This window comes from Ovis aries, chromosome 15 (genome assembly GCF_016772045.2).
Source record: "Ovis aries strain OAR_USU_Benz2616 breed Rambouillet chromosome 15, ARS-UI_Ramb_v3.0, whole genome shotgun sequence".
Classification (NCBI taxonomy): domain Eukaryota; kingdom Metazoa; phylum Chordata; class Mammalia; order Artiodactyla; family Bovidae; genus Ovis; species Ovis aries.
Window position 1 is genome coordinate 34,390,995 of NC_056068.1, and position 18,051 is coordinate 34,409,045.

General features: G+C 45.0%; 1 protein-coding gene across 4 annotated transcripts in view; it reads left to right on the plus strand.

The window, feature by feature from the left end:
- Positions 1-18,051, plus strand: part of SERGEF (secretion regulating guanine nucleotide exchange factor) — a 256,873-nt gene that overhangs the window by 157,646 nt on the left and 81,176 nt on the right. For all 4 annotated transcript variants that reach the window (XM_027979347.3, XM_027979349.3, XM_027979348.3 and 1 more), the window contains one exon: positions 9,449-9,485. In XM_027979347.3, coding sequence (XP_027835148.2) covers positions 9,449-9,485 — 37 coding nt within the window. The remainder of the gene's footprint in view (positions 1-9,448; positions 9,486-18,051) is intronic.

The following is an 18,051-nucleotide window of genomic DNA, read 5'->3' on the forward strand; positions in this document are numbered from 1 at the left end:
ATTCCAGTGACTTAGCTACTCTTCTTTAGTTTGCTCCTATTGCTTCTGACTGTTCTGACTGTAGCTCCTCTTTATATTAACCTTTCTTGTGTCTATTTTTTCCGGTTACCGCTCCAGCTACCAACAAGACGACTTATACCGTACAACATTTTTCAGGCAGAATTTTCACATTAAGCCACTGCACAGACTGTGGCCAATCTCTGCGTTAACCTTCTCTGTACAGGTATCCATCAATAGCCCATTCACACCAATTATACCACAGTGCACATAGTATCAACATAACAACTTAGGAGAAAGGAATTTTCTTTGAGTGCACTATGGGAAAAGCAAGCATTCTGAGTGGCTGGCTGGCTAGTTTAATTGTGTATATTATATTCTAATTAACTAGACATTTCTCAAGTCCTCTCCTTATCTGGCAGTGAGTAATTGTTGAAAAAAGGAAATGAACTGTTCATAGTGAACATATGCCAGTTCCAAGTGCTTATAGTTTCCTTTTATATGTTCTCCAAATTATATATTTTATATGTTTTGGAGAGATGTCTACAGAACACGGTCAAACTCAAAGTGAATTCTATTCTGTAGAAGTTGGGATAGGGTGTGAAAGGGTTTTAGGATGTATGAGATTCACTTGTTTTTTACCATCCCATCCTAAAGTTGAGGGAACTGAAATCCAGAGAGGTAAAGAGATTTGCCCAAGGTCCTATGACAAGGAGGTGGCAAGACAAGGACTCAAAATCTAGATCTTCTGGTTCCAAGCTCTTCCCACTACGCTACACTACCTGGGGAGATATGCCCTACCCCCACACCCAAATTATTAACAGTAGAAAGGAGGTTTGACAAAAGCCAACTTTAGCCAAGGCAAGTGGTAGGATTTGAGAGAAGACAGATCTTTTAAGGGCTGAGATGATCTGGGAGACTTCCTCCAGGCAGTGAGTTTTGAACTGGGCCTTGTAAAGTTGGTAGGTTCAGAATGGTATGGAGAAGGGAGAATGGTGCAAATAATGGTGCAAAAGAGGGAAAACACAGAGATTTCCCAGGGACAGAGAAGAGACTTGTGTTGCTGGGTTAATGTAGGAAAGGAGTGAGAGATCAAGTGTGGCAGGAAGTTGGAGGCTTTGAGACTATGACAACTTAAAAATTTTCTTTTTAAATCAGATCATGACAGGATGGCGAGAAGAAAGCTTGAGAGGCAGCTCTCAAAAGCTTCCAAGTTGGAATGGAAAGGACTGAACTAAGATGGTAGCAGCTAAAAAAACCAAGACACGGAGAAGGCAGAATTAACAGGCTCTTGAGACAGAGTAGGAGAGAGACAAAGGAGTCAGAGAGCTGTTAGTCTCTTGAGAGTTAATGCCTGGGGCAGTCTGGAACCAGAAGAGGGGCAGGATGTGTAGCGGGTAAAGCTCACAGGCTTTGGATCAAGGCTTACCTAGTAAATAGCCCAGTGTGACTTATTTAACTTCTCTAAGTGTGTTTGCTGACCTGTTAGAAGATTGATCCCCACTTCTAAGAGTAGCTGGGAGGATGCAGGTTTGCGAGTAAAGTGAAATTCCATAATATCACACATTTGGCACCCAGGCACTTAACAAATTTTAGCTCTCTTCCTCCCCGCCCCAACCTCTCCATTTGAGAAGGAAGTAGGACCTAGTTTAAGGTTCATTGTCTTAGGTATCAGTCAGTCGTTCAGTCGTGTCCAACTCTGCGATCCCATGGACTGCAGCACCCCAGGCTTCCCTGTCCATCACCAACTCTCAGAGCTTGCTCAAACTCATGTCCATCAAGACGGTGGTGCCATCCAACCATCTCATCCTTTGTCGTCCCCTTCTCCTCCTGCCTTCAATATTTCCCAGCACCAGGGTCTTGTCCAATGAGTCAGTTCTTTGCATTAGGTGGCCTATTCTTAGGTATAGATTGTGCAAAAGGAGGGAGAATGGATACATGTATATGTATGGCTGAGTCCCTTGGCTGTTCACCTGAAACTATCACAACATTGTTGGTCGGCTGTATCCTGATACAAAACAAAAAGTTCAAAAGAAAAACAATAGTAAATCTATTTAAAAAACAAAAGAAAGAAAAATAGGCTTTGCAGGGTGTATGCGTTCTTCCTTCCCTGGATTTTGAGGTGGATGACAAGCTGAAACCCCTGGCCCCAGAGGTCTCATTTTTTTTTTTTTTTTGGCCTCCTTTGACATCTAGGCTTCAGTCAAAAGTTGACGCCCCCACAAAGGGAGTCAGAGGTGTCTTTGTCAGGGTAGGTGCTTCCAGAAACAAGCAACCGCGCTGCCGCTCTGCTGTCACCAAGGACCACCTTTGAAGCTTTTTCGGAGTCTAGTGGTAAAACGCCTTTGACTGACAGGACTGCAGTTTGCTGTAAAACATGCCCAGCCTCCCAGCCTGCTTTTCTAACAGGCTGGGAAATTCTGGTTTCTCTCCCGTGAGTTCTATGCAGGTGGCAGCTGGGTTAGGGCAGAATTTAGCAAAGGCTGCGCTGAGGCGCCCATTCCCTTCCCTGTTAACCCATTAATCCCAGTCGGCGCGAGGCTGCCTTTCTGGAGCTGCTTGCCAGTCTGTTCTTTCTCCGGACCGGGGGCGCTGGCCAAGGACCTGCGGTGAAGTCGGGGAGCTGAGGCTGTATCGCCACAGCTCTCTTTCCGCAGAGTACCCTACGGAGTGGACGCCCCGCCCGCCCGCCGTCACGTGCGTTCACACGTGCGCCCTGTTGCCATGGCATCGGCCGGCGCCCAAGCCCATTGGCGCGAGGAAGAACCAATCAGTAGGCCTGTCACGCTGCTACGCACCAGGGTGGTCTCTGAGCTGCCACCTCGCCGTTGGGAGGTCCCCGCGCTGAGGATGGTCCCTGGATAGTGACGGGCACCAGCCTCGGCGTTGGTCTGGCCTCTGCCTGGTTTCCCTCATTGGAATCTCAATGCTTCTTTCCCTGCGTCCTGGTCGCACCCTGCTCTACTCTGATTTCCCTGATCAAAGTGTGCGGAGTGGAACAACCTGGTGGCCTTCCCCACGAGGTGATAGCTTCCACAAATCTTTGTTGCCATTTTACAGCCATGTCCCCTGAGAAAAAGCCCTGGACCAGCCCTTGATCGAGGTAAACCTAGATCTACCAGAGGTAGATACTCGTAACCCGAGGCAGATGGTTGAGCCTTGTAAACCTGGGGCTTTCCCAGCATAAGATTCCTTGATAATTGACACAGGGTTGCCAGATGTGAGAACATGCTATGTGGCACTAGGAAGGGTTTGGACAGTTAACAGGACAGAAATGTTGAAGGAGAATGAGCACAGAATCCAGCACCTCCACCAGCTGTAAGACTCTGATCAGTTACCTCACCTCTCTGAACCCCAATTGTCTCATTTGTAAAGTGGTTGTAACAAAAGAATTTTAGATTTGGTTTCGGTTTAAATGAAATAATATAGGCAAAGCAGTTAGCCAGGTTCTTGGCCACTAGCACTCAATAAGGGCCAGTCAGCAGCTTTTAGAAATGGTACAAGTGTGATGGTGGAAACTAAAGCACTCATACTCAACGTTTGGCAAATATTTTCCTAGTCATCTAATTTCTACTTACGCTTTTAGTTATCCCTTTACTTGGCCCATTAATGTTTCAGCATCTACTGGTAGTGTCCACTACCAGTCAGTTCTTGCCCCAGCCTATCACTGTCCAACTGTATTTAGTGGGATCCTGCCCAGGGGGAGTTGTGGCCTCCTTCATGAGAACTGATAGAGTCCAGCTCCATAGGAGGGATCCTAGGAGATCTTGTCCCCATGGCAGTTGAGGCTTTGGAAATTGTTTTCTGCAGCTCTGCCTCCTCAGGCTGAGTTGCCTGAGCAGAGCAGACCCCTCTAGTGTTTGGACCGAGTGACGGGACAACTTTCCATAAACTCCTCTGTCCCCCACTCCTCACTCTTGGGGGGATGTGCCCCCTGAATCCTGAAGGCCCGAACCAGCAAGCTGAAACCCACCCTGGAACAGTCCTGTGCTCTTGACACCCTCCCTCATCTCTCCTGTCTATTCTTCTAATATCTTTCCCTTCCTGCCTTCATGGTGCATTGCAGTGCCTTTCTGCATTTGGACTGGCATCTCCACACCATCTCCACACCACTACTCACACTGTTTTGGGATCATCTCACATCTCTGGGCCCATCTTTGTCTGGGCCCCTCCATGCCTTGTGCTTGGGCTATGTGGCAGACACATTACTGGGCAGGCACCCTGCTGGATCTGTGAGAGACAGAGGTGCTTAACACACGCGCAGTTCAAAAGTAAACATCGTGCGGTAGGGGCCATGGTGCATGGTGCTGTGGTAACAGCCAGGCTGGAGCAGCTGGCTCGACTTTGAGAAGTCCGAGAAGGCTTTACCACGAGGTAATGTGGCACTAGTGGTAAGGAACCCACCTGCCAATGCAGAAGACATAAGAGATACAGGTTCAACCCCTGGATTGGGAAGATCCCCTGGAGAAGGAAATGGCAACCCACTCCAGTATTCTTGTCTGGGAAATCCCATGGACAAAGGAGCCTGGCAGACTACAGTCCATGGGGTTGCAAAGAGTCGGACAGGACTGAGCATACAGGCACAACGTAAGCAATCATAAAGGATTTTGCTAGATGGAGAGTAGGAGAAAGGGAAGTCAAGTCAAGGAGAACAGCATGTGTTAAAGTCTGAAATCATGTGATATTCTTACAGAAAATGTAGCTAGTGTGAATGGGAAAAGGAATATGTGACTTGGGGTTGAGAGTTCATGAGTAGCAAGGGGGAAAAGGGAGGCCAGAGAGGTGAGCAGGGGCCCACTTGCAAGGACCTTGTAAGCTATACCATGTGCCTTAGACTTTGCCCTTCCAATGCTGCAATCCTGTGGAGGGTTTTCTATAGGGGCGTGATGTGTGCATGGTTATATGTAAGGAAGATGACACTCATGGATGTCAGGGGATGGACTGTGTCATTTGTCCTCTAGCAATTCTGTCAGGCAGATGGGAGGATACTCTTTTCTATCTTGTACTCCTGAGAACGCTGAGGCTCCAGGACTAAATACCTTGCCGAAGGTCTGAGAGCCAAAAAGCGGAGGGCTTAGCATTCACCTGGTTCTGACCCTGACTCTCTTTCTGCTGGGCACACTGCCATTGTTAACAGAGTCTTCTAGAAAGCTGGGCAGTGGGTAGATGCTGACAGAGGCAATGTGAAGCAAATGGCCATTGACACAATCTTGTTGAAGGAGTGCAGCGCTGGGATTTTGTGGCCTGTGGCGTTCAGTCTCCTGACCTCTGTGCCAACGCGCAGACAGCAAGAAACAGCAGGGAACTTTGAGCTTCAAGCACTATATTGCCTTGACAAAATCCATTCATCACTGTCTCGCTCATTAATTCACAGCAGCATCTGCTGCCTGATGCTGGCGTTTGTCAGTGACTTGTTTCTGGAACCCCTGGTCTTCACGGCTGGTCAGCTCTGCAGCCTGCAGCCCCAGGGTGAGCCCTGGCAGTCAGAGGCAGGCCCTTTCTGCCTGCATTTATAAAATGAAATAACTTCATTAAAAAAAAAAAAATAAAGGTAGTGTAACCTGGCAGTATAGAACATGAGCTTGGAGATAGACAAACCTGGCTTTTAGTTTTATGGCTGCCACTTGGCAAGCTAGGAAGTTATGAATATATATGAACCTCAGTTCTCTTTTCTCTAAAATGAGCAAAGTCAAACCTATCTAAAAGATTACTGTAATGAGTAAGGTGAGATGGTGTTTATAAAGTGTCTTGGCATGACACCTGGCACACATGAGTCCTCAGTGTATGGTGGCTTTAATTTCGAACATTTAAAGAATGTTTGAAAAATAGAGAATTAAAAGAAAAAAAATCTTATAATCTTATCACCATGATACAACTACCTTTATAATTTAATGAATTATTTCCTTCAAATTTTTATCCCTACTACTTCAGAACATGTCAGATTTTATAGAATATTTATTTTATAGTCAAGAGCCTTTTTTTCTAATTTTACTCCTCTGTGGCAAGAACTGCATTATATTTATTTTTCTTATTTTTACTAGATAATTTTTCTGATTATTAAAATTGTATATAAAATTTAAAGAGCATAGAAAAAAGCAAAGGGAAAACCATACTCATCAGTTCAGTTCAGTTCAGCTGCTCAGTTGTGTCTGATTCTCTGCGACTCTGCGACTCTGCGACCCCATGAACCACAGCACGCCAGGCCTCCCTGTCCATCACTAACTCCTGGAGTCCACCCAAACCCACGTCCATTGTGTCGGTGGTGCCATCCAACCATCTCATCCTCTGTTGTCCCCTTCTCCTCCTGCCCTCAATCTTTCCCAGCATCAGGGTTTTTTCAAATGACTCAGCTCTCTGCATCAGGTGGCTAAAGTATTGGAGTTTCAGCTTCAACATTAGTCCCTCCAGTGAACACCCAGGACTGATCTCTTTTAGGATGGACTGGTTGGATCTCCTTGCAGTCCAAGGGACTCTCAAGAGTCTTCTCCAACACTACAGTTCAAAAGCATCAATTCTTCAGTGTTCAGCTTTCTTTATAGTCCAACTCTTATATCCATACATGACCACTGGAAAAACCATAGCCTTGACGAGATGGACCTTTGTTGGCAAAGTAATGTCTCTGCTTTTTAATATGCTGAATAGGTTGGTCATAGCTTTCCTTCCAAGGATCAAACATCTTTTAATTTCATGGCTGCAGTCACCATCTGCAGTGATTTTGGAGCCCCCCAAAATAAAGTCAGCCACTGTTTCCACTGTTTCCCGATCTATTTGCCATGAAGTGATGGGACTGGATACCATGATCTTAGTTTTCTGAATGTTGAGCTTTAAGCCAACTTTTTCACTCTCCTCTTTCACTTTCATCAAGAGGCTCTTTAGTTCTTCACTTTCTGCCAGAAGGATGGTATCATCTGCATATCTGAGGCTATTGATATTTTTCCCGGCACTCTTGATTCCATCTTGTGTTTCATCCAGCCTAGTGTTTCTCATGATGTACTCTGCATATAAGTTAAATAAGCAGGGTGACAACATATAGCCTTGGCATACTCCTTCCCCAATTTGGAACCAGTCTGTTATTCCATGTCCAGTTCTAACTGTTGTTTCCTGAACTGCATACAGATTTCTCAAGAAGGTCAGGTGGTCTGGTATTCCCATATCTTTCAGAATTTTCCACAATTTATTGTGATCCACACAGTCAAAGGCTTTGGCATAGTCATACTCATAATGCCCCCCTTATCTTTGTTTTTATCCTTACCCTTATCCTTAGCCCAGAGGCTATCACTTAAATTTTTGGAATAACTCCTTCCAGTCTTTTATTCATGTTTTATTATAGAGTTGAGATCATATTACGTATACAATTTTTATGTAGTTTTTCAGTTTATAGGATATCACACGTATTTTCCTTTATTGTAAGCATCATTTCCCAAGGCTGCATAATACTTTCCAAGTCATCAGATGGCTCTACTGTAACTTACATAGAATTCTCCTATTGTTAGACATCTAAGTTTGTTCCTAATTCTTCCATCTAAGTAGCTTCCTATGACAAAACCAAGAGAACCGGCCTCAGTATAACCAGGAAGCACATGATGAACTTGTGCTGTGTGTATGGCCTGGGTGAGGCCTAGGGGGACCCCTCAGATAAATCAGATACAGAGCCTGCCTCAAAGGAGCTCAGAGACTAGTCACCCTGGAAATATTTAATATCCAGGTACTTCTTTGCCAGACAGTGTCAGGGACTCCAACTAAATGTGGGTAGCCCTCTTCCCTGCAGAAACTAAGATCCTAGACCCATAGATTTTACAAAGGAAAAAGCCTGAGAAGCCTGGCTGCCCCTTCTCTCTTGAAGTGAAGTGAAAGTTGCTCAGTCATGACCAGCTCTTCGCGACTCCATGGTCTTGGTCCATGGACTTCTCCAGGCTAGAATACTGGAGTGGTAGCCTTTCCCTTCTTCGGGGGATCTTCCCAACCCAGGGATCAAACCCAGGTCTCCTGCATTGCAGGCAGATTCTTTATCAGCTGAGCCACCAGGCCTGCCATACTCAAATGTCTTTTGAGCCTGTTACCTTGACTGTCAGGGGCCTGTGCTAGTTACCCTTGAATATCACTGCCAAGTGGTTTTTCACTGGCAAAGAGTAAGAAGTTACGGCACCAGGAAACTGTGAGAATGAGGGACTCAGAGAGGCTCTAGTCTTAATTTGGGTACACACACACTTCCACTGGCACCTGATGCAAGTTGTATTTCCTCCTCCTAAGCCCATTTTCTCCACGTCGTGTGAAAGATCGGACTCGGTGATCTCCAGGGCTCTTCCAGTTGACACTCCATAAGTACCTAAAGCCCTTTTTCTTGCCAGGAGCTAAAGTAAGCATCACAGTAAAGGTCGCAGGATATTCTCCAGAGCTTAGAGTTCCTTTTAATTAGTACCTGGGGGACAATTTATGCTCTTATTTTCCCAGTCACTTCCTTCTGGTAGCATTTGGGACATGCGGAGACTGAGAGGCAAAAAATAGCTCTCATTGGGTGCAGCACTGGATTCAGAACCCCAAATGATTGTCTCTTAGGTATTTCTTCTTTAGGTACTTTGTTCTTTCATTCATTTTCTCCGAGCCCCAGACCTTGTGCAGTCCATCTGTGAGTAGTGCAGAGGGGAATGAGGCAGAGCGCTGTCTTCAAGATACACACAGTCTAGTGAGGAAATGGGAAAAAATGTAAAAGACGACAAGATGATTGCTGCAGTGGGGATATATATAAATTGCCTAATGGAAGGAGTGCTTCAGTCAGCTAGAAGAAGTAGCAAGGGAGTGTCTGAATGCTTTGGAATTTTAAAGGACGAAAAGAAGTTTTCGAGGTAGGCAGTTCAGGAGAGGCCATGCAGAGCAGAGGAGCAGCATGTGTAAAGGCCCGGAGGTGTGAGAGGACATGTGTTCAGAGAACTGCAGGTGGTTTGTGTGGCTAGAAGGTAGAAGGGAGAGTGAGCAGATGGGCAGAAGTCAAGCATTTTCCCTTGGGCAAGTCTGTTTCCACTGAATTCTTTGCTCATTTTATCATTCCAGGCCAGAGTGATGGACCTTTTAGCTCAGTTTTCCAAAACTGTCATTTGTATTGCCTTATATTTTCATTTTTTTACAGTAACACATGCTCATTATAGAAAATTAAAAAAATAAAAAAGAGTATAAAGAATAAAGGATTTTAAAAAATCACTTATGGTCTCTGCCTACAAGCAAATACATTAACATTGTGGTATTTTTCCATTGAATATTTTTTTTTTCACTTTTTATGGAGTTGTGAGTGTATTGTAATTATAGCCTTTTGTTCATTTGCCCCTTTCTACTTCCTAAAATTGCTCAAAAACTGGATGTTAATATCCTTAAAAATAACTCTGATCATAAAATATAATGGCTTAAATAAATTTTCTATTTATATCTATAATATAACTTATTTTATTTCTTTTTACAGATCTCCTGTGGCTCAGAGCATAATCTGGCGGTGATTCGTAAGTAATTTGTGTCCTGATAACTGCGTTTATTCTGAAACTCATGGGCAGAACTGGAGGACTCTTGGTTAAGCAAAGGGCAAAGTGCGTGTGTGTGTGTGTGTATGTTGGGGGGAGATTCTGGGAAATGGAAGTGTTTAGTTGACCAAGGCTTTGCTAGAGGCCCTTTCTCTAAAATTTCTATTCATATTATTGAGCATTTAAAAAGGTACCTGAGGTAGCCTCCCTGCTTCAGGAAGAGGCATTTTGGGGGAAATTAAAGATCTTACAGGTTGAGGGCATCGTGTGCAGAGAGCCGAACATAGGAGGGGAAGAGGATTGGGCTGCTCCTGGCTCTTGAGTCAGTCCTTTGCGCCGAGTTCTTCCCTCTTGCTTGGCTCTTTCTTTGGAGACGGGTTGGTGGTTGGGGGGGAGGGGGCTTGGCCCACCGCTTTCCTGCCTTGTGTTTCATGGCACTCAGGAACTCCCAAGCCTCTGATTAATTGATGTTTCCTCTTATTGACTGTTGATAACCAAGGTTCAGTGGTTTTTATAATCAGGCCTGTGAGTAATTCCTTCGAAAAGGTTTCTCATTACTTCCGCAGGTAGACTCAGTCGGTAGGTTAAAGAGACAGTGTAGAGTCTGGCTATCTGAGTTCAATGCAGGCTTCTACTTATTAGTTGTGTGACCCCAGCCAAGGTGCTTAGCTCTCCATGCCTCATCTTTCTCATTTTTAAAATGAGAAGGGCAATAGCATCTTGGGGTTATTGGGGCTGTTGTGAAGGTTAAAGAAGTTGATATGTGTATAGCACTTAGAAGAGCACTTAGCTCCTAGTAGGGGTTTTAGAAGTGTTAGTTGATATTATCTAATATCATTCGTTCAAATAATTGCCCCCATCTTTAGGTCCCCCATCTGTGGAATGGAGCAGTTAAAACAGAAAACCAAGTTCCCTTCAGCCCCAGTATTTTATTTTTAAGGGTATTTTTTAACTGGAGTATAATTACTTTACAGTGCTGTTAGCTTCTGCTGTACAGCAGTATCAATTGGCTATAAATATACATATATCCCTTCTCTCTTGAGCCTCCCTCCCACCCCCTCCATCTCACCCTTTTAGGTCATCACAGCCCAATATCTTAGGGCTCTATTACAACCCCACTGCTGTCTGCTTTGAGTAGGTCTGTTCTGTGAACATCCCTCTCCCAGCCTCTGAATCTCAGCCTCTGAAGGGCAAGGCCCCTGCATTTTCCTTTTGTTTCCTGCTTATTTGCAGCACCCAGAGCAGTGCCTGGCACTCAGCAGAAACTCAAGCACTGTTTTCTGGATTAAGCTAGACTGGCCAGCTCAGCTGCCTGGGGTGGCAGTTTGAAGCACTGCTATGCAGGCCCAAATGTGATGTGCAAGAAGGCAGAACCAAGGACAGCAGAGGAGGTAGGCTGCCAGCCAGCAGAGGGGGTGGGGGGAGGAAAGGGGCTGGAGTCAGAGAGGGAGTGAGAAAATGTAACAGCAAACCTGTGTGCTTTGCAACACCAGATATTTTATACTGGAATTGCTCCAGCCTGGGTGCAATTAAGACAAGCTAATCAAAGAATCAGAGGCAGTGCCTCGGATGTTGCGGCTGCTGCTGTCACTGGACTGGAAGAGAGGTTGGCTTCTTCTGGGACCAGCACAAACAATAAGATTGCAGGGAATCTAAATACGAGAAAGAACAAAATACTGCTGACGGAGGGGGCCGGAGTCAGCAGGGTGGCAGGCAGAGCCGACAGGCAGCCTAGGGCTGTAGACAGAGCGCAGACAGCCCTGGTTTAAACCGGCTCCATCTCTGTGTGAGCTTCCATCTTTTCCTCATCTGTGTAAAGGGGATAATTCCACCTTGCAGGATTGTTGTTGTGAGAATTAGAGAAGATAATATATCTGAAGTACCTGGTATTATATAGGAGATGTGTAAGAAATAAAGTAACTATTCCATTTCTTTTTCAGTTTGCTTGGTCAGGGTAGGAAGAGGGGAAAGTCACTTGTTAGTGTAACTGTTCTAGTGAAGTAATTCTTGGTTGGGAGAGAGAAATGATGACATTCTGGAAAGGTGTGTCCAGCGTTCCTACATAAGTGGGGAAAACAGCAGAGCCAGTGGGAGAGCAGGGCATGGCATACTGGTGAACTCTTTGAGGGCAAACCTCTTATTTTCCATTTAGTTCCCAACGCCTGGGGCTTGGCTCAGTCTGCTGAATGAATGGTTCCAGAGTCAGGAAAGGTGGGCCCAGTCCCAGGACTCTGGACACGTATACCTGCCTGCGTGTGAGCTGGGATCAGAGGCTGAGCGCCCCTGGGGGCATGGTGCTCTCAGTGGGTGCCCGGCAGGGTGCAAGCTGTGCAGCAGGAAGCGACAAGAAGACCCTGTGAGCCCTGGCAGGAGGCCAGCAAGAGGGAGACAAGCTGGAGGAGCAGAGTTCCTACCAGCTGGATGCCTGGCTCTCACGGCCAGCTCCCCTCGCCACCCTCCTGCCCCTGCTGCCTTCAAGTGGACTTCCCTGCCTTCAGTCTCAGCCCTGAGATCCAGGCCCTCCATGCCTGGTGCTAGGTCACACAGGCGATGGGTGCAAAACAGTTACGGAATAGACTGGAGCAGAATGTAGAGAAGCCACACTTCGCTGGTTGGGAGGAGAAGAAACACATCAAACCAGAAGGGAGGGGGAAGGGAGATGGTGGAAACAATGTAACTTGGGCCCTACTCTGTCTTAAAATGCACAGGACTCCACAAAGCCTATTTGTTGTACCCACTTCATGGAGAAGAAAACTGAGACTCAGAGGTGAAACAAGGTGCTCAGGGCTAAGTAGCAGTAGATGACAGCACTCTGTGCCTGACTTTTCCAAAAATGCTTCTTCGACTCTCTCACCTCCTCAGGGCCAAGGAGGGTGGGGAGTGACTAAGAGCACAGATGCTGGGATCCTATCTCCTGGATCCAAATCCTGGTACCTCTGTTTATGAGCCGTATAGCCTTGAATATGAATGACTTAGCCTCTCTGTCTTAAAAAAAAAATTATTTTAATTGAAAGATAATTACTTTACAATATTGTGCTGGTTTTTGCCATACATCGTTGTGAATCGGCCATAGGTACAGTGTGTCCCCTCCAGCCTGAACCCCCCTCCCACCTCCCTCCCCGCCCTATCCCTCCAGGTTGTCACAGTGCACTGACTTTGGGTGCCCTGTGTCACATGTCAAACTCATCCTGGTTGTCTCTTTTACATATTGTAATGTGTATGTTTCAGTGCTATCCTCTCAAACCATCCCACCCTCCCCTTCTCCCTCTGAGTCTAAAAATCTGTTCTTTATGTCTTGGTCTCCTTTGCTGTCCTGCACGTAGGATTGTTGGTACCATCTTTCTAGATCCCATATATGTGTGTTAATATATGGTATTTATCTTCTTCTTTCTGACTTACTTCACTCTGTATAGTAGGCTCTACATTCATCCACGTTTTTAGAACTGACTCAAATGCATTCATTTTTATAGCTGAGTAGTATTCCATTGTGTATATGTACCACAGCTTCCTTATCCAGTTATCTGCCGGTAGACATCTAGGTTGCTTCCATGTCCTAGCTATTGTAAACAGTGCTGCAGTGAACACTGGGGTACATGTGTATCTTTTTCAATTCTGGTTTCCTCAGGGTACTCTCTGTGGCTTGACTGCCTCTCCTGGAAGATCATATTATTGACCTCATAGTGTTGTTATGTAAAGTGCTGACAGTGCCTGACACAAAAATAAAGGCTCAGTAAATGTTAGCTGTTGTTGGTGTTGCTTTTATTATATGTTGAGAATATAATTTAAGGAAGTAATATTAAGGTGACTGTAAGAAGGCTGAAGCTCATGGTAGGAATTCCAGAAAGTGGAGAGAGAAGTGTCTCCCTCACCTAGCTTGTCAGGGTCCAGGATCTCGGCAGAGCAGCAGAATGGATTTGTAAGCTGCAGCCTGGGTACACTGATGTGGGGGATCTCGAAACCCCAACAGCCCTGGAAAGAGTGCCAGCCCAGCTTTGCTCAATGTCAGGGTTCTACTGTTCACCGTCCCAGACAGGGACTGGGGCCCTGCGTGTTCCAGCCCAAGAGAAGCCCCACAGCAGCCATGTTAGCTTCTTAAAGTGAAAGTGTTAGTTGCTCAGTCGTGTTCAACTCTGCGACCCTACGGAACTGTAGCCTGTCAGGCTCCTCTGTCCATGGAATTCTCCAGTCAAGAACACTGGAGTGGGTAGCCATTCCCTTCTCCAGGGGATCTTCCCGACCCAGGGATCAAACCGGAGTCTCCTGCATCTCAGGCAGATTCTTTACTGTCTGAGCCACTGGGGAAACCCATAAAGTCAAAACATCAATGATTCAACTTTGCTACTTCATCTGCTTCCGGGCTTCTTTGTTCCTCCTTCTTTTGCAGTTTGGTTTGGTTCTTTCCTTAGTTGTCCAGTGAAGTTTCTCTTGACCTGGGCTGTGTTTGCCACAAGGTTGCCCCCATGGCTAGAGAGGATGGTGAGGCAGGGCAGGCTCCCGTATTAGACAAAGGAAGAGCCTCTGGAGCTGAGTGTAGACGAACTCAGTGACAGGAAGGAAAAGCGGAAGCCATTGGCCGTGGCCGGCCTGGCCCCTGTCTAGCTGTGTGCCTTGTACAGTCGTTCTTTCCCACTGAGCCTGATTCCTCATCTATAAAACCAGCATCACAATACCCAACTCTAAAAGTTATTATTCCAAATGGCACAGGTGTGTCAGGCGCCTGCCCAGTGCCTGTCATAGCATAGGTGCTCAGCGGGTGAACTTGGCAGGGTCATGAGTTCAGCTGCTTGCTTGCTTGCTTCCTTCCTTCCTTTTCACCCAGGATTCCCCTCCACATTCTGACGAAGCTGGCCAGCTCCCCTTCGTGGGCATAGCTGAGGTGAGCAGGGGTGAGATGAGGGCGTGTGGCCGCCACTTGCTCAGAGGATCCCTGGCTGCCAGGGGCAGGTGTCCCAGGCCCAGCTCTGTCTTTGGGGCCCTCACCTCTGTGTCTGGCTGAATGGGCTCCAGCTGTTTCCCTTCCCCTTGGGAGCGGCTTACTTTGGCTTGAATGGGCAATTTGTTTGCCTTTTCTCCTGATGTGCAGTTGTTCAGCCTCCCCTTCCTGCAGAGAAAAAAGAGCTGACTGCATTTCCTCTCTCCCGCTCCATGCAGGCCCTTAGAAGGGATTTTACTGGGGGCCCTTTCCTGGAGCACTCACGCATGCCAGACAGGCATTGGTAAAGGGTTAGATGTTTGGCAGCGAAGTGTAGTGCCTCCTCCTCCAAGCAAAAGCAGCTCTTTTACCAAACTGGAACTATAATCTGTGCAAGGATCTTTTATTTTTTATTATTTTCCTTTCACTGATTATTTCCAACTGTTGAACCTTTGTGCTTTTCTAATATGTGTAGCAGAACAGCTGACTGGCGTGGCCTGAGACCTGTCAAGTGGGGTCGCATAGGAATTGAATCAAGAGAGCTAACTTATTTTGACACTAGCTGTAGATCTGAGAGGCAGTACCTCCAAACCCCAGGGCCTTGTAGAGATCTTCGAGGCAAGGACAGGCTTATATGGTCCCGTGCACAATGGGATGGGCAGAGTAGAAATGCTTTACTTATTTTGTCCCATTTAATCCTCAAACCCAGTTGGTGCACGGTTGTTAACCCCGCTTTCTAGATGAGAGAATCTGAAGCTTAGGTTGAGCTGTTTGCACCACCGGGTCATCAGGTCAGGAGGAACCTGTGTGTCGAGTCTTTAACCCAGGCCTCTAACTCCAGAGTCTGTGGTCTCCTGCCTGCTGCTGCCTTCCTGCAGACCCTGACAGTCTAGCCTGTTTTTAAGGCCACCGGACAAGATTATTTCATCTCTTCATTTCAATATTTAGTTCCCCTTCATGTTGGCAAGTCCTGTATGTTTAGATTATATGCAGTCTGGTTCAGATTAAGCAGTTCTCTGCATAGTAACTAGGTAACATTGTGACATTGATAACATTGTGTTCTTATCGCGTTTCCCTCTTTACCTTCTGAGGGTCCCATCGCTTTTAGGATTCTTCTTCTGGTGTCCCTTCTCTTTAAAATTTTCTTTTACTTATTTAATTTGTGAATAATTAGTACATGTACATTATTTAAAACTTAAAAAGCACAAAAAGATTTTAAATGAAAAACTTCCCTCCTGCTTTATCTTCCATCTATCCAGTGCCCCAAAACCCTTCTACTACATGTGAAACTAATGCTATTATTAGTTTCTTCATATCCTTCTAGTTGCTTTTTGCATACATAAGTGAATGCTAAGATTTATTTTTATCTTCTCTTTTACATAAATTGTAGTATACTCTACATGCTTTTTACTGTCTGATTTTTTTCTTTCAGTAATTGATCTGGGAGATCTTTTCATATCAGTATAAAAGCCTTTCTAGGGACTTCCCTGGTGGTCCAGTGGTTAAGAATTTGCCTTGCAATGCAGAGACTTGGGCACAATCCCTGGTCAGGGAACTAAGATCCCACAGGATATGGGGCAGCTAAGCCCGTGTGCCACAACTGCTGAGCCCACATGCCACAACTAGAGAGTTTGTGCACCAAAATGAAGATGCAAAACAGCCAAATTAAATTAATTAATTTTTAAAAAGCCTTTCTAGTTCATTATTACCACTACATAATATTCTAGTATACCTATGTTCAGTTCAGTTCAGTCGCTCAGTCATGTCCGACTCTTTGCGACCCCATGAAACAGCACGCCAGGCCTCCCTGTCTATCACCAACTCCTGGAGTCCACCCAAACCCATGTCCATTGAGTCGGTGTTGCCATCTGACCATCTCATCCTCTGTTGTCCCCTTCTCTTCCTGCCCTCAATCTTTCCCAGCATCAGGGTCTTTTCAAATGAGTCAGCTGTTTGCATCAGGTGGCCAAAGTATTGGAGTTTCAACTTCAACATCAGTCCTTCCAATAACACCCAGGACTGATCTCCTTTAGGATTGACTGGTTGGATCTCCTTGCAGTCCAAGGGACTCTCAAGAATCTTCAACATCACAGTTCAAAAAGTATCAATTCTTTGGTGCTCAGCTTTCTTTATAGTCCAACTCTCACTTCCATACATGACCAACTGGAAAAACCATAGCCTTGTCTGGACAGACCTTTGTTGACAAAATAATGTCTCTGCTTTTTAATATGCTATCTAGGTTGGTCATAACTTTCCTTGCAAGGAGTAAGCATCTTTTAATTTCATGGCTGCAATCACCATCTGCAGCGATTTTGGAGCCCAGAAAAATAAAGTCAGCCACTGACTTTCACTGTTTCCCCATCTATTTGCCATGAAGTGATGGGACCAGATGCATGATCTTAGTACCTATGTACCTATTTATTTAACCAGTGCCCTGTTGCTGGAGATTTAGGTGATTTCCTGTCTTTTGCTTATTACAAGTTGTGACATAGTGAATTACCTTGTATATGTGTGTTATTTCTTGCTTAGGTGAGTATAGCAGTAGGATAAATTCCTAGAAGTAAAATTATTTTGTTAAAGAGTATTTATTATTTTGCAAGATACTGCAGAAATTGGCTTCTATAGGAATTGTACCATTTTCCACTCCCAACAGCAGTGTATGAGAGTGCCTGCTTCTGCAGCCTCCCTAATAGTGTGTTAGGAAACTTTGGGATTTTTGCCAATTTAATAGGTGAAAAACTGCTCATCTTACTTTTTCAATTGAAGTACAGTATGTAAATAGTAAAGTGCACAAATCTTAATGGTTCAGATTGATGAGTGTTTACATATGTATCTACTTAAGAAACCACCACCCAGCACAAGATACAAACCATCTCCAGCACCCCAGAAGGCTGCTTCCTGCTTGTTCTCAGTCAGTAACCCACCAGAAACCACTGTCCCACTTCTGTTTCCAGAGATCAGTTCTTCCCTGTTCTTAAACTTCATATAAATAGCATCATAAAGCATGAACTCCTGTGTGGCTTCTTTAGTTCAACTGTGTCCATTAAAACCATCCACTCTCTGTGTAGCAATCATTTTCTTCTATTGATGAGTAATATGTCACTTATGAATATACTACAATTTATTAATCCAGATAACTGCTGAAGAGCGTTTGAATTGTTTCCAGTTTGAAAATTATGAATAAAGCTGCTATGAACGTTCTTCTACATGCTTTTTGGTGAACATACACATTTATTTCTCTTGAGAATGTAACTAAGAGTAGGATTTCTATGTTACTAGGTCATATGTATAGCATTAGTAGATTCTGCTCAACAGTTTTACAAAGTAGTTGTACTAATTTATACTCCTACCAGCAACATATGAGAGTTCTAATTGTGCCATATCTTTGCCAGGTATTTTCAGTCTTATTGATTTAGGCCATTCTGCTGGGTGTGTAGTGTGGAGTCTCACTGTGATTTAATTTGCATTTCTCTGGTAACCAATGATGTGGAGCGCTTTTGTATATGCTTATAGGCCACGCACATAGCTTCTGTTTGTCTAGCATGAAGACTTTGCTCATTGTTTTAAAGTGAGTTTTGTCTCTGCTTTTCGTAACAATTTGTAGAGATCCTTTGTCTTATGAATTCAGTTTCTTTG